Source organism: Ahaetulla prasina, chromosome 11 (assembly GCF_028640845.1).
Source record: "Ahaetulla prasina isolate Xishuangbanna chromosome 11, ASM2864084v1, whole genome shotgun sequence".
NCBI classification, from domain to species: Eukaryota; Metazoa; Chordata; class Lepidosauria; order Squamata; family Colubridae; genus Ahaetulla; species Ahaetulla prasina.
Window position 1 is genome coordinate 2,127,343 of NC_080549.1, and position 15,670 is coordinate 2,143,012.

General features: G+C 46.5%; 1 protein-coding gene across 2 annotated transcripts in view; it reads right to left on the reverse strand.

The window, feature by feature from the left end:
* Positions 1-985: 985 nt before the first annotated feature.
* Positions 986-15,670, reverse strand: part of ARHGEF6 (Rac/Cdc42 guanine nucleotide exchange factor 6) — a 48,376-nt gene continuing 33,691 nt past the window's right edge. For both annotated transcript variants that reach the window (XM_058154699.1, XM_058154701.1), the window contains 6 exons: positions 13,480-13,500; positions 10,441-10,534; positions 9,404-9,493; positions 6,659-6,758; positions 5,661-5,715; positions 986-2,875 (listed from right to left, as the gene is read on the reverse strand). In XM_058154699.1, coding sequence (XP_058010682.1) covers positions 2,735-2,875; positions 5,661-5,715; positions 6,659-6,758; positions 9,404-9,493; positions 10,441-10,534; positions 13,480-13,500 — 501 coding nt within the window. In that variant the 3' untranslated portion in view covers positions 986-2,734. The remainder of the gene's footprint in view (positions 2,876-5,660; positions 5,716-6,658; positions 6,759-9,403; positions 9,494-10,440; positions 10,535-13,479; positions 13,501-15,670) is intronic.

The following is a 15,670-nucleotide window of genomic DNA, read 5'->3' on the forward strand; positions in this document are numbered from 1 at the left end:
CACCCCCTGACGTGCTCCAGAATGGCTTAGGACACATATGGATCCAGGTTTTTGGAAGCACCTTGGCTGAGAGTAGTAAGGAAGCACAGAAATAAGTGAAGACACCAAAGATCATGCAGGAGGCTTCGGAAGACCATCTCGACATTCAGCGCAGGCAGATGTTCTACCTCCCCACAGCTGAATTTAGGAAGGTTTTGAGGAGAGGTGCCTCCAGGTATCTTCTCAGAAGTTGGCAATGCTCAGTGCTGTGTGGGAGTGCTCATTGCTTGGGGAGGGCAAAAAAACACCAAAACAACCTTCAACTCCATCGTTCCCCCCCAAACAGAGAAGCCATGTCCAACCGTGGCAACTTTCAGACCTGTGAACTTCCAATTCCCAGAATTTCCCAGCCAGCTGGGAGTTGGAAGTCCACAGGTTTTAAAAGTTGCCAAAGTTGGACATCCCTGGTCTAGATGGTTTGATCCAGGGGGAGGGGCTGCTGGGGGTTCGCAGGGGTTCGGGAGAACCTCTAGCTAAGATTCTGTGCAGTTCGGAGAACCCCCAAATCCCACTCCTGGCTGGCCTCTCCAACCCACCCACTGCCCTCCCAGGAGTCCCCACGCGGCCCGTTTTGAATGCAGGTAAGTGTAGGGTGCGCATGTAGAGGCTTGGGGAGGGCAAAAAACGGGCCTACCAGAAGTTCGGGAAGGCCTCCAGAGCCTGGGGAGGCCATTTTTGCTCTCCCAGAGGCTCGAGGAAAGCCTCTGGAGCCCGGGGAGGGCAAAAGTGCATCACCACCCTGCTGTGGTGCGGGAGGCCGTCTAGGCCACACCCACCATGGCCACACCCATCCAGCAACTGGGCAGAGAACCCCTCGCTAAAATTTTGGGTTGATCCCTTTCAAGAAGTTCCTTTATAAGATGACAACTGAACTTGAAAACCTATCATACTTTTTCCAAGGCCAAGAGGGAGAGTCCAGACAAGAACTGAAAAGCGTTAGCATTCATCTCATGCACTTCCTTCATTTTAGTGGCAAAGCAGGCAAAACAGTCTCAAAAATGGATATTATTACATTATTTTCTTCTTCTTCAGTTCTTCTGTCTGCTTCTAATTTCTGGCCAGGTGAATCGCTGTGGGTCGAAACAAACAAACAAACTGTAGATCTTCTGTAGCCAGGAAAAAAACCCAAAATTAAACCCAGTTCCCAGTAGATCATTCATGAAAGACGTTGAGGAGCTGCAGACTTGAGGGAGGCCTTCTAGGGGAACATCTCCATTCTGTCTCTTTGCGACGAGCTTCCGCACAAACTCGGCCAAGACAAGAACGCGTCCCTCGCTCCTTTTGCGTGCCTCTTTTTGTCTCTTCGTATTTTTCAGCTTTATCTTGCAATCTGGTTCTCTTTGCCCTTCCTGGCTGCCTCAAAATGCACCCGCTATTGCAGCCAAAGAGCTTTGGCCTTCTCAAAATGCACTTTTTTGCCCCTCCAGTAGCTAACAGCCGGAATGCAAAGATGATCTCCAACTGGACTTTTTTTTTTTTCGGAGTCAATTCCACTCTTGCTACGCGGCGGCGATCAAAAAATAATTCTGCCAATAGGAAGACCAAGCCAGCTCCTCTCCAACGTCAGAGCACAGGTAACTCGACTTACAACCCTTCATTTAGTGGCCGTTCAAAGCTACAACAGCACTGACATTTTTTAAAAAAACTTACAACCGTTCCTCACACTTAAAACCGTTGCAACATCCCCATGGTCACACGATCAAAACCTGGGTGCTTGGCAACTTGAAAAATGTTTGTAAGTCACTATTTTCCTATGCCTTTGTAACTTTGAATGGTCACTAAATGAACTGTTGTAAGGTGAGGACAGGCCTGTAATCAGGCCGCCTCGGTTAATCATAAATCCAGAGCTGGAAGGGACCTCAGAGGTCTTCTAGTCCAACCCCCCAGCTCAAGCAGGAGACCCTATACCAGCGGGAAGAGGCGAGCGTGCCATTGGCTGCTGTCTCTTCATTTGAACACATCTCCTGAGGGATCCGTGCTTAATTCGCAAGGAACCAAAAGCTATGAGGAATCAAATCCCTCTAATCTGAGACCCTTTGCGTACATATCCTCTACGGAAAGGCCACAGAGCGGGATTCTCACAATCTCAAGAGGAGGGCGGCAATTCTCACGCTCGTTTTCCCCAATTCCCTGAAAAAACAACAACCAAAAAGCAGACGTGCAAACGATCATTTGGCTTCTCACTCGCTTGCAATTCAAGAAACCGAGTTTGCTTCTCCCTCCCACTCAATAAATTAAGAAACACGCTTTAAAAGCAAAACGAGAACGGAAGGAGGTACGGGCGGTTTTTTTGAGTTTTGTTTTTTTCCCTGCGTTTCCTCTCAACTGGGTTTTGCATTCAGGAACCTTCTTCACGCTGAGTGGTGACCCATCCCTTGCCACGAGCGTATAATCTTAGGACGAGATGGGGTGGGGGGAGGTGGGTGGGGTGGAGCGATATCAGAAGTCCCGGAAAAATTTTTTGGGTGACTTTTCTGACGTCCGTTTTGCAGCAAAATTTTCGCCGGCCATGAGCAGCATGCAAAATGCGCTTTTTGAACGAGGGGGGAAAAAAACAAAAACCAGCTGGGCTATTTGTTTTAGATCTTTTCTTTTCTGCAACGGAGAAGCGAAACAGGCGTGATTCCCCAAACGAAAGAGCGAGGGAGCCCGAGAGACGCGGCTGCAAACTTTCCTGAGTGGGGGGTTTGAGGGTTCAGGCCAGCACGGAGGAACGGCAGCCCGTCTCTTCTCGGATGCTTTCGTCCGTTTGCTTCAATAACCTCCGGACCAATTTTTCTAAATCTTTCCTGGATTTCAGCTCTTCCTCCAGACACTGCTTCATTCGTTTGTTCTCCTGCAGCGGGGAAAAAGAGAAGACCTGTGTTTGCACGTTATTAAAACACCTCCGGTTTTCCTTCCGTAAACTGTGTTTGGGGTACAGGCACTCCTCATCTAATGACTGCAATTGAACCCCAAATTTCCGTTGCTAAACAAGGCAGTTGTTAGGGGTGTTTCGTCCCATTTGACAGATCTTTTTGCTAGGGTTGTTTAGCGAATCATGGCCCGTTGTTAAGGAAATCACACGGCCCTTAAATGAATCTGGTTCCCCCCACTAACTTGGCTTGCCTTTTATTTATTTTATTTACGAAGTAAACATTGATTTGGCCACCCATCTTAGCACAATGGTGATCCCAGAACCCTGGGAAAGTGCAATTGCAATAAATACAAACCAGTTGCTAAACACCCAAATTTTGATCACATGACCATGGGGGCACTATAACAGTTGTAAGTGCGAACAGCCGTCTTAAGTTAACTTTTTCAGTGCAGTTATAATTTTGAATTCGCTAAACGAATTCAAAATTATACAGAATTCGAACAGAGAATTGCACGGATCCTGTAGGCATAATGGCCACCTGAGAGTGGAAAGCAGAGGTGGGTTTCAGCAGGTTCTGACCAGTTCTGGAGAACTGGTAGCGGAAAGTTTAAGTAGTTCGGAGAACCGGTAGTAAAAATTCTGACTTTCCTGAGTGGGGGGCCCCGCCGCCATCTATTCTCTGCCTCCCGAGTCCCAGCTGATCGGGAGGAAATGAGGATTTTGCAGTATCTTTCCCCTGGAGTGGAGTGGGAATGGAGATTTTACAGTATCCTTTCCCTGCCACGCCCACCAAGCCATGCCCACCAAGCCACGCCCACCAAGCCACACCCACAGAACCGGTAGTAAAAAAATTTGAAACCCACCCCTGGTGGAAAGTTTAGGGAACCAGTTTCTGGAAGCCGTACGGGTCTGGAAGCCGTACGGGTCTGGATGGGGAGGAACAGGCTCAAACTTAATCCCTCCAAGACGGAGTGGCTGTGGATGCCGGCACCTCGGTACAGTCAGCTGCAGATGCGGCTGTCTGTCGGGGGTGAATCATTGGCCCCGATGGAGAAGGTACGCAACTTGGGCGTGCTCCTGGATGGTCGGTTGTCCTTTGAAGACCATTTGGCGACCGTCTCCAGGAGAGCATTTTATCAGGTTCGCCTGATCCGCCAGTTGCGTCCCTTCCTGGACCGGGATGCCTTATGCACAGTCACTCATGCTCTCGTTACCTCTCGCCTGGACTACTGCAATGCTCTCTACATGGGGCTCCTTGAAGAGCACCGGAGACTTCAGCTAGTTCAGAACGCTGCTGCGGGTTATTGAGGGAGCGCCTCGGAGCTCCCACATAACACCTATCCTGCGCAGACTGCACTGGCTACCTGTTGTTTTCCGGGTGCGCTTCAAGGTATTGGTTACCACCTTTAAAGCGCTCCATGGCTTAGGACCGGGCTATCTACGGGACCGTCTACTGCCGGCTTCTATCTCCCATCGTCCGGTACGTTCCCACAGAGAGGGACTCCTCAGGGTGCCGTCAGCCAAACAGTGTCGACTGGCGGCCCCCAGGGGGAGGGCCTTCTCTGTGGGGGCTCCGACCCTGTGGAACGAACTTCCCCTCGGACTTCGACAATTACCTGACCTTAGGACCTTTCGCCGTGAACTTAAAACTTATTTATTTCGTATGGCTGGACTAGCCTGATTTTTATTTTTATTGGATGGGTTTTTAAAATTTTGTTATTTTACGGGGGAGTACGTTTTTTAACATTTTTGGGCATTTGAATTAGTTTTTTAAGGGATGTTTTTAATTACTGTGTGTATTTATATTTTATCTGCCTGTTCACCGCCCTGAGTCCTTCGGGAGAAGGGCGGTATATAAATTAAAACATTATTATTATTATTATTATTATTCCAGCTGCTGGGTTTAGGCAGGACATTCTTCCTCCTGTCCCCCCACCCAAGGCTGAAGACCCCTCCTGAAACAGGGAAAGTTTCTCGAAATCAACCCTCAAAACATTCCAGATAGATGCACTTCCTCATGTTTTACACTTCTCAACACCACTGCAATGGTGGACCAAGCCCAAGGCCACGCTGTAAAAAGCCTGTTATTAAAACACAGCTGCCTGCAATTACTGCAGGCTCGAGTCCCACCAGGCCCAAGGTTGACTCAGCCTTCCATCCTTTATAAGGTAGGTAAAATGAGGACCCAGATTGTTGGGGACAATAAGTTGACTTTGTAAATATACAAATAGAATGAGACTATTGCCTTACACACTGTAAGCCGCCCTGAGTCTTCGGAGAAGGGCGGGATATAAATGTAAATAAAAATAAAAAAAATAAAAAAAATAAAAAATAAAAATAAAGAAGTAGCCAAATCCACAGCTGAATAATAATTTGCATCCAAGCCAGTCACCGCACCCTTTCCTTTATGCAACAATTAACCAATGGCACATTTTTCACACAGTTCATGGCTGCCATGAGGACTAGAAACCCAATCCAAAACCTCGCAAGATTCGTTTTTCTTGCCATGCACACGTATACATCTGAACTTGACTGTGTTGTTTTTCTGTGTCATATAATATATGTGGGTTATATGCATAATTTTGTATTTATTTTGTCATGTTCATGTACTTTATATTGGAGGTTAATATTTTAATATATGCCAATTAGTGCACATTCAAAGCGACATTTAAGTTATTCTAAGTTCTAAGTTCAATTTTTTTTTTTAAAAGAAAACCAAACTCACTGGGAAGTCACAATAATACAAACTTATTTTTTGTATTACCTGCTTCAGTTCTTTGACTTCATCTTTTAGCGCATAGACAGTATCCACGAGACTCCTAGAAAACAGCAGAAAAAGGCCAAAATAATAATAATAATAATAATAATTAATAATAATAATAATAATAATAATAATAATAATAATAATAATAAGAAGAAGAAGAAGAAGAAGAAGAAGAAGAAGAAGAAGAAGAAGAAGAAGAAGAAGAAGAAGAAGAAGAATCCATCAGCACGAGACACAAAAGACTTCCTTCGCTTTTCACTTTTTCATTTTCAGAACTTCGTACCGTGGCGATCTATTCTTTTAATGTTTTAAAGGGTTTTCATTTTAGGTTTATGTTTCATTTCGATGGTTTTCAGCTTTCCTCTTAAAAGGAGAGCTGTTCCTTGACTTATGGCCACAATTGAGCCCAAAGTCTCTGTTCCTAAGTGAGATGTTTGTTAAGTGAGTTGTATCCCATTCATGAGACCCCCATTTTCCTGACCTCCAACTTGTTCATGGTCACAAAACTCTTTCTTGTCCTTTGAGGGGCTCTGGCCCTGAGGGGACCTCCCCCACCCCCAACAATAAGGGCTCTTAAGCCTTCCCAATCTGACTTGGCTCCAGATGAGGGGGGACCCCCCCCGTTGGCAAAACCGGGCCACACAATTTTCTGCCAACAGGAAAACATGCACCGTTCCAACCAGCAAAGAGAAGGGGAACCAGAGGTGGGGTGTGAAAGACACCCCAATGGCACCTACAAGGGCGACACCATCTTGTCTGCATGGGCTCCCGTTGTGTCTCTTGCACCCCCTTGACGTTGAGATGGGTCACCTCGGCCCTAGAAGCCTTCCTAAGAATCAAAACGTTGGGGTTCATGGTTGGGTGGTCAGCAGAAGACTCAATACGAGGGAAGGAAGTCTTCAAAGAAACCTCAAGGACGAATGGAGGCGGGAGGAGAATTCCCCCCCACTAAGTTTCGCTGAAGCTTTTTCGTAGGTTCGGCTCGTGGTCTCACTCACTTCTCCTCGGCCACCGTCTGCCCGTTGCTCCGCACTTCCTCGATGATTAATTTCTCCTCTTCCGGAAGTAGAACCTGGGGGACTGAATCTTTGCGGGACCCTGAGGACGAGAGTGGACAATTCAGGGAACGGCTTTGTTTGGTGCGCCTGAGAAACGAGAAGGTTGGGATGCAATTTTGCCTCCATGAAGCCGAGGCCAGTTTAGTCGAGGGGTGAAGGCACCAGGCTAGAGACTGGGAGATGGTGAGTTCTAGTCTCACCTTAGGTGTGAAAGCTGGCTGGGTGACTATGGGCCAATCACTAGGAGATGGAGAGTTCTAGTTTCACCTTTGGCACAAAAGATGGTTGGGTGACTTGGGGCCAATCACTAGGAGATGATGAGGTTCTAATCCTGCCTTAGCATGAAAGCCAGCTGGGTGACTTTGGGAGTTCTAGACCCACCTTAAGACATCATAGAGGGCTGACTGACCTTAGGCCAATCACCAGGAGAGACGAGTTCTAATCCTGCCTTAGCATGAAAACCAGGTAGGTGACTTTGGGAGTTCTAGTCCCATCTCAGGCACAAAAGACCATTGAATGTCTTTGGCCCAATCACCAGGAGACAGTGAGTTCTAATCCTGCCTGAAAGCCAGCGGAGTGACTTTGGGAGTTCTAGTCCCACCTAAAGACATCATAGAGGGCTGACTGACCTTAGGCCAATCACCAGGAGAGACGAGTTCTAATCCTGCCTTAGCATGAAAACCAGGTAGGTGACTTTGGGAGTTCTAGTCCCATCTCAGGCACAAAAGACCATTGAATGTCTTTGGCCCAATCACCAGGAGACAGTGAGTTCTAATCCTGCCTGAAAGCCAGCGGGGTGACTTTGGGAGTTCTAGTCCCACCTAAAGACATCATAGAGGGTTGACTGACCTTGGGCCAATCACTAGGAGACAGTGAATTCTAGTCCCACCTTAGGCACAAAAGATGGTTGGGTGACTTGGGGCCAATCACCAGGAGATGATGAGGTTCTAATCCTGCCTTAGCATGAAAGCCAGCTGGGTGACTTTGGGAGTTCTAGACCCACCTTAAGACATCATAGAGGGCTGACTGACCTTAGGCCAATCACCAGGAGAGACGAGTTCTAATCCTGCCTTAGCATGAAAACCAGGTAGGTGACTTTGGGAGTTCTAGTCCCATCTCAGGCACAAAAGACCATTGAATGTCTTTGGCCCAATCACCAGGAGACAGTGAGTTCTAATCCTGCCTGAAAGCCAGCGGGGTGACTTTGGGAGTTCTAGTCCCACCTAAAGACATCATAGAGGGTTGACTGATCTTGGGCCAATCACTAGGAGACAGTGATTTCTAGTCCCACCTTAGGCACAAAAGACTGTTGGGTGACTTTGGGCCAATAACCAGGAGACTGTGAGTTCTAGTCTCATCTTGGCCATGAAAGCCAGCTGGTTGACTTCAGGCCGGCCCCTCTCTCTCAGCCCAAACCCACCTCACAGGAACGTTTTTCTGGGGGAAACAGCAGGAGGAAAGCACATAGGACACGTTCCCCGCCTTGAGTTATTGTAAAAAATAATAAAAACCGGGATATAACTAAGTAAAAAAATAATAATAAAATGTCGCAGACAACCTGCAAACCCCCCTCCCCGCCCCAGGCTGAGCCACCTCCCGTCCCTGAGAGATGCACTGATTTAGTGCCACCAGTACGAGACTCGTGTTTCTATTCGTGGCTTCAGAAGAAGCGAAATTATATATATTTATAGAAAACCGCCAGGCTGCTTCTTCTCTTTTCTGAAACGCGCAGCAGATTGAACGATAAAAGCCCCAGAGTGACGGGTGTCTTGGGAGATTAGCATCTCGGGAGGCTGGGAGGGTAAGAAGGAACCGAGGACAAAACTTGCATCTCGTTGCAAATTTCTCACAGTTTCCTTTACTTTCATCTCACCATCTCAAAAGTCAGTTTTATTTCAAAGGCGGGGGGGGGGGTTTGACTCATCCGCGCTAGGCTAGATTTCCCTTTCGAGAGGAGAAAGCAAAAGAGCTGGTCCTCGACTTACAACCGCCACAAGCCCCAACATTTATGTTTGTTAAGTGAGACATTTGTTCAGCCGGGTTTCGCCCACTTTTATGGCACTCCTCGCCACGACTTCAATTCCCAGAATTGCCCAGCCAGCACCGCTCTGGAAAAAAGTGGTGAAAGAAATCACAGCTTCTTCTGATTTCAAACACCAGGTATTGAAGGTGCGTCCTATGCTTGACCTGACACACAAGACTTCGGCCGTGTTCTTGAACCCCTGTGAGCTACATGGTTTGGCTTCAAACCAGGAGTGAAATGTTCCCGGTTCGGACCGGATCGGCTGATCTGGTAGCGATGACAGCGGGTGGTTCGGAGAACCAGTAGCAAAAGTCCCTAGCTCCCCCCTCCCCGCCCATGCCCACCCAATCACCTGGTTGCCCGCTTGGCACTTCTTTTAAAAGATGCTTTTAAAAGGTAAAAAAAGAGGCTCTGACAATCGAGCCACACTATCGTCAGAGCTTTTTTTTTTACTTTTAAAAGCATTTTTTACAACCTATTCAGCAGAATAGGTTGTTCTACTTACCCCATGCCTCCTTTTGGCCTGCACTGTGGGCACTTGCACATGCACCTCACGTTTGGTGTGTGGTGCACATTGCGCATGAGCACACCCAGCATACATGCGCAGCTAGCGAGCCGGTAGTAAACCAGTTCAGATTTCACCCCTGCTTCAAACCACTCACCCGAAGTGACGTTCTGCTGCAGACTCGCCCCTGCACAGTACGCCTCTATCACCTTCAGGATCTGAGCGTCTTCCTCTAAGGCCACCGTGCCTGAAAATCAAATGAATGTTAAGGACAGACTCTAGATTGACTCTAGAACAAGGGTCTCCCAACGGGGCAACCTTAAGAATTGTGGACTTCAACGCCCAGAATCCCTCAGGCAGCGTGGAGTTGAAGTCCACAAGTCTTAAAATTTCCCAGTTTGGAGACCCCTGCTCTCCATCCTCGATATTTGTAAATGGACAGCTAACATCAAAAATGTCATCAAAAAAGCACAACAAAGAATGTTCTTTCTGTGCCAACTCAAAAGCTCAAACTGCCCAATGAGCTGCTGATTCAGTTCTCCAGAGGAATTATTGAGTCTGTCATTTGCACCTCTATAACTGTCTGGTTCGGTTCTGCAACCCAACAAGAAAGACACAGACTTCAGAGGATAATTAGAACTACAGAAAAAATAATTGCTACCAACTTGCCTTCCATTGAGGACCTGTATACTGCACAAGTCAAAAAGAGGGCTGTGAAAATATTTACACACCCCTCGCATCCTGGACATAAACTGTTTCAACTCCTACCCTCAAAACGACGCTATAGAGCACTGCACACCAGAACAACTAGACACAAGAACAGTTTTTTCCCGAAGGCCATCACTCTGCTAAACAACTAATTCCCTCAACACTGTCAAACTATTCACTAAATCTGCACTACTATTAATCTTCTTATCGTTCCCATCACCCATCTCCCTCTACTTATGACTGTATGACTGTAACTTTGGTGCTTGTATCGTTATGATTTATATTGATATTGATTGTTTATTTGTACCCAAAGCTTTGCTGGCTGAGGAATTCTGGGAGTTAAAGTCCACAAGTCTTAAACCTGGCCAAGGTTGGAGACCCCTGCTCCAGAAGGTATCTTAACCAATGGATGAAGATCAGGGTGTTCTACCTTACAGCCTCCACAAAAAAAATCAATTAGAGAAAGGAACCACACAGCCAACTTACTTTTTCTAATCACAAATTCCTCATCCGATGGCTTCCTCTCCGTTTTCCTTTTGGGCAGGAACTTTTTCATCGTCTTTGGACTCTTACTGGCATCCTGTAGACAGACAACTATTGATAAGGATTATGTCCTGCATGGAAAAACAAAACCTTCACATGATGCATCTAAGCTTCCGTTGATTAACCAAGGACCAAACTCAAATATTTGTGAGTTTGCGGTGTAAATACACAAGGGCCGAGCAATTGTACTGACGGGTGAGATGTTTGGGCGCACAACACAAAGGCAGATTGGGCTCATCTGGTAGCCATGAATTGTGTTGGCCCACAACACTCAACGTCCTGAGCAATTGGCCCAGCTACCAACCATAAGGATGTTGTATCTTTTCCATGGGAGGCGGTGGACGATTGACCATCCCATAAATGTAATGCCTTGAAGTCCAGCATGGAAGGTCTAGCAAGCAGATATCTGTGAAAGGATTTAGAGCTGACCGTGTGAGTCAGCCGTTGAGGAGGGGTTTAGATGAGAGTGTCCTGATCCAGTTCCCCAAATATGACAAACCCTCTGAATTTAAATCAATAATTCTTTTATTATGAGCGTCAGCAGCCCCGGCAAAAAGTTTCTTTTTCACCACAGGCTAACAAGTCTGTCTGGCAGCGAGATGAATAGTTGTCTGCCACATCTATTCATCTCTGCCCCCTGCCTTTTATCCCCAGAGCTCAGGCAGGGCTTCATTAGCAGCATTGGCTCTTCTGTCCCAAGGACCGGCCCATAGATTTCCACAGCTCTCCTTTCCTCTGCCTTCTGTGCATTTGTGTGTTAGGCACTGGATCCAGCTTTTCCTCCTCGTTCTTATCAGCCGCCTGGGGGCTGTTGACTCTCTATCTGAGGGCTGACGGACGGCCCAGCCCTCTCTCTCTCTCTCTTTCTCTCTCTCTCTCTTTCTCTGTGCCAACTCCATTCCCACTTCCTCCTCGGAGCTCTCAGGTTGCCTTGATGCTGACCCTGACTCCCACGCCTCCTCCTCCTCCTTTGATTCGGCCGCTGGAGGGGCTGGTGGCCAAGAGGCCACAACAGAGAGCTTACTCTACACAGTCCAGAGATAGAAAGACATGTGAGAAAGAAACTCAGAGTAACCCTGCCTTGAAGTTGTTTTCGTATAAAATAGGACAAAGAGACAAACTGGGACAGACTTCAAAGATCAGGTGAAGAAAGAGACACTGTAAGAATTCTAGGAAGCCCTCTTTATCATAGTATAAGTGGAATTTCAGATCTCTTGAAAGCCTATCCCAGTTTTTTTCTATCCCATCTTATGGTTAAATATATATATATGTATTGTATGTATGTTTTCTGAGGTTTCGCGGGTGTGTTTGTATGTAGGTCTTTGGTTATTTGGGTTTTCTCCCCCGTAAAATTGGAAGTGTCTTGGCGACATTTCGACGAAGTCTCATTCGTCATCATCAGGCTGGTGTTATCAGTTTTGTGCTTCTAGGAACAAAAGTCTCCTAGAGACTTCACGAAACTGATAACACCAGCGTGAAGATGACGAATGAGACTTCGTCGAAACGTCGCCAAGACACTTCCAATTTTACACGGGAGAAAACCCGAACAACCAAAGACCTACATATATATATGTATGTATCCACAAACACAACATCAAGACAGCATTCTGCACAAACAGAAAAATATCCACCATCCTAAGAAACCCCAAAGACAAAATTGAGTTAGAAAATCAAGGAGTATATGAAATCCCATGCACCGCCTGCCCCACCACATACATTGGACAAACCAACAGAAGAATAAGTGCACGCATTGAAGAACACAAGAACTCATTCAAAAAAGAGGAACCAACTTCTTCCCTGGTCCAACACTTTAAAGTCACAGGACATGATATTGACTTTAAAAGACCAGAACTATCGCCAAAACTGAACACTTTAACAACAGAATAATCAGAGAAGCCATTGAGATAGAAAAACGCCCACACAGCATGAACCAACGAGATGACACCTCCCGCCTACCAGCCATTTGGAAACCCGCCTTTATTGACAAACGAGTCCCTAACACGAGGAATGACACCAGACCCACACTCACAAGGTCCACACAGGATGTCACCACCGCACATCCACCCAGAAAGCAGACCCAAACCCACACTGATCATAAAGCACGACCAAGGACCAGAAGCCAGACCGCAGCTGCAACATTAGCCATTTCAAACCCCTCCAATCCATTCATGCAGCAGACTGACACCCACTATGAAGATGTAGCACGACCACAAAGCCAAACAACAGCTATGCAGCTCACCAGCTCAAATCCCCTGCAGCACAGACTAGACTGAGCACAACCAAGCCCCCACCAACACAGGACACACCCCAGCCAATCAGAGCACAGAAAAACCCCCATCCAATCAGAGCACAGCCAAGCTCCCACCCAATCAGTTCAAACCCCCACTAGCAGTTAAAAGGAAGAAACAGCTGCGATCACACATTGCTCCCAGAAGCACGAAGCTGAAGCCTGTATATATATGTATGTATGTATGTGTATATATATATATATATATATGTATGTATGTATATATGTATATATCAAGGGGGTTTATTTTGAATTCCTTCTTTCCACTTCTAGACTTTGTAATCTTTTCTCCAAACCTCTCCTTGTGCCAAATTCTTCTCCTCTGATGGCTCACTCCTACCTTCTCCAAGTCCTGTCTAAAAATGCTCTACAGGACACCCCCGCCCCCCCAATAAGCCATTGGTGAATTATTGTTCCAGGTTTGGTTTTGTACAAGGGCCATCGGTTGCCCGAATGAATAAACCCTGAGTCAGAGGCTGCCTTAAAGCACATCTCTGTTTCACTACTGAGGAAATGTGGATGTAGCCAGATTGCACAAACAAACAGAGCACTGAAAATGAGCTCTTGGGAAAATGTGACCTCAAACCCAGCGCAGAAACTTGTCACTGCGGGGGGGAAAACCCTGCTTGTGCATTAAAACACATCGGTACATCCCGTTGCAAGGGAACATGTCGTGGAGAGGTTTCTCGCCTTACCTTTAAGATGTAGGACATCCGCTGGGAAGGAGCATGAAAGAAAGAAAGAAAAAAGGTGAGCATGAAAAGAGGAGTGTGGCCATCAAGCTACCGCCTTAAAGAACGCACTTTCCCAATCAAAATAAATCACAGGAGATGTAGGGCTTATTCTCCTGTAGCTTTTGAACCCAAAAAGGAATCTTCTGACTACACAGGTAGTCCTTCACTCTTCAGTGAATTTTGCTCTGTTTTATGACCGTTTTGGCTACAATGGTTAAGTGAATCACTGCCGTTGTTCAATTATTGTGAATTCTGGCTTCCTCCGTTGACGTTGCCCATCAGACAGAGGAAGTAGAAGGACCCCCCGGGACACGGCAACTGTCATAAATACGAAGCAATTGCCAAACGTCCAAATTTTGAACACGTGACCGTGGGAAGTCTGGAACCGTCACGTCACTTTTTTCAGCGCCGTTGCATGTTAGCTTTGAACAGTCACTAAACAAACTATTGTAAATTAAGGACTGCCTGTATTGTTCCGTGGGAGGCAGTGGATTGGGTTCTCCTTAATCCAGGGGTCTGCAAACTTGGCTCTTTTAAGACTAATCCAATTGTCACATTGATTATCCGAATCTGCCTCTTACCCACCTGAGTTTTCATGGGGAGCAGTGGTCTGGGACACACACACCCCTCACCCAACTATCAGATTTGTAAACTGCACTTCAGGATCCTTCTGGGAAGCTCTCATCTCTTATAACAATCCTGCCTGTCCTGACCTAGGCTTCCTTAGAAAGTAAGTATACAACACAGTCCCTGCAAACCTCTTTAATTCATACGGCTGTGAATTATTGTCCTTCCCAGTCCAAAAGGCTTCTCAAACAGGCTTTCAGGGGAGTGTTTACAAACACCCACCTCATCTCCCTTGGAATGCTGCCAGAGAACTAATTGCCGCATGCAGGGCAAGGCCAAACTTAGCACAGAGTCAAACAGAACTTTTCCACAGCTTTTACCGACCAGATGAACTAATTGCTTCCTGCAAAAGCTCACGTCCCGTTCGCTCTTCTTTTCTATCTTATGGGAGGGGCCAATCATCTCCAAGCCTTACTCCCAAGTTGACCCTTTTTCTTAATTGTTCCTGTCTTCTGGCAGCTCTGCGCATGCGTACACTGGGAACAGCCTCATGCTGTTCTTCTGCCCTGCTGATGTCAGACTCCAGAGTCTCCGGAGGCAGCAAAGAACTACCAGATGGCTTTGGTCCCCTCTCTGCCTCCAACTCAGAGCCCTTGTTCGAGCCTTCCCCAGACTCCAGGACTGGCCCACGATCCTCCCCAACCTCCTCACTGTCCGAATCTGCTGCCAGGTCTGCTGGCTGCTGGCAGGCCACAACACTGCCTAACCTAACAGTCAAGCAAATTTCAGAGGTTGAGTTCCAACGTTCTTCACGTTGACTTCCTTCAGAGAAGACCTCCTTGAGAAGATCATCTCCAGAAATCCACAGAGGACCAGAACTAAAAGATTTGAGTTGAGTACGAGAAATGTCAGTGGGGTGGGGGAATCAAGGTGTTTCCCCTTCCTGTGATACACATCAGGTGAAAAGTAGAGGCCAAACCTGTGATACAAGAGAAGTAAATCTCATCTTGATTTGATTTGTGCAGAAAATGAGTCACAAAAGCCAAAAAATATATATGAGTGATTTTGTTTAAAATTACGGAGTTTGGAGTGTGTGTGATACAAGTTTCCTCACTGATGCAAATAACTGCTCACCCCCGTTTCCTGTTGGCCTAAATTTGCATCATGTTGTGTTTTGACAAGGCATGGATTGATGAGAAGTCAATGGAAAAGAAGAATGGGTTGGCTCCATAATCAATCTACCTTCCCGGAGCACAAATTTTAAAAGCGGTTTTTCGATAGGGATCCCAGTTTCCATGGAATTAAAAAAAACAAAAAACAGGTCAAAAGATGGTGATGGAAGATTGGAAATCGGGGGTTCAAATGAGCAAAATTGCAGCCTTGAGGGACCGAATAGGAAGCTTGGATGGGGCTGAGAAATTAGCAGCGTGTTTGAAAAATCTTCCTCCCCTACAAAATGTGGAACAGAAACGAATCTTTATTTAACTTGCTAACCTCTTTCTCCCCAGAAAACAAAACACAAGGAAATAAAAATCTGCCAACTCACCAGAATTAATTCAATTAATTCCTAATTCTACTCAGAATT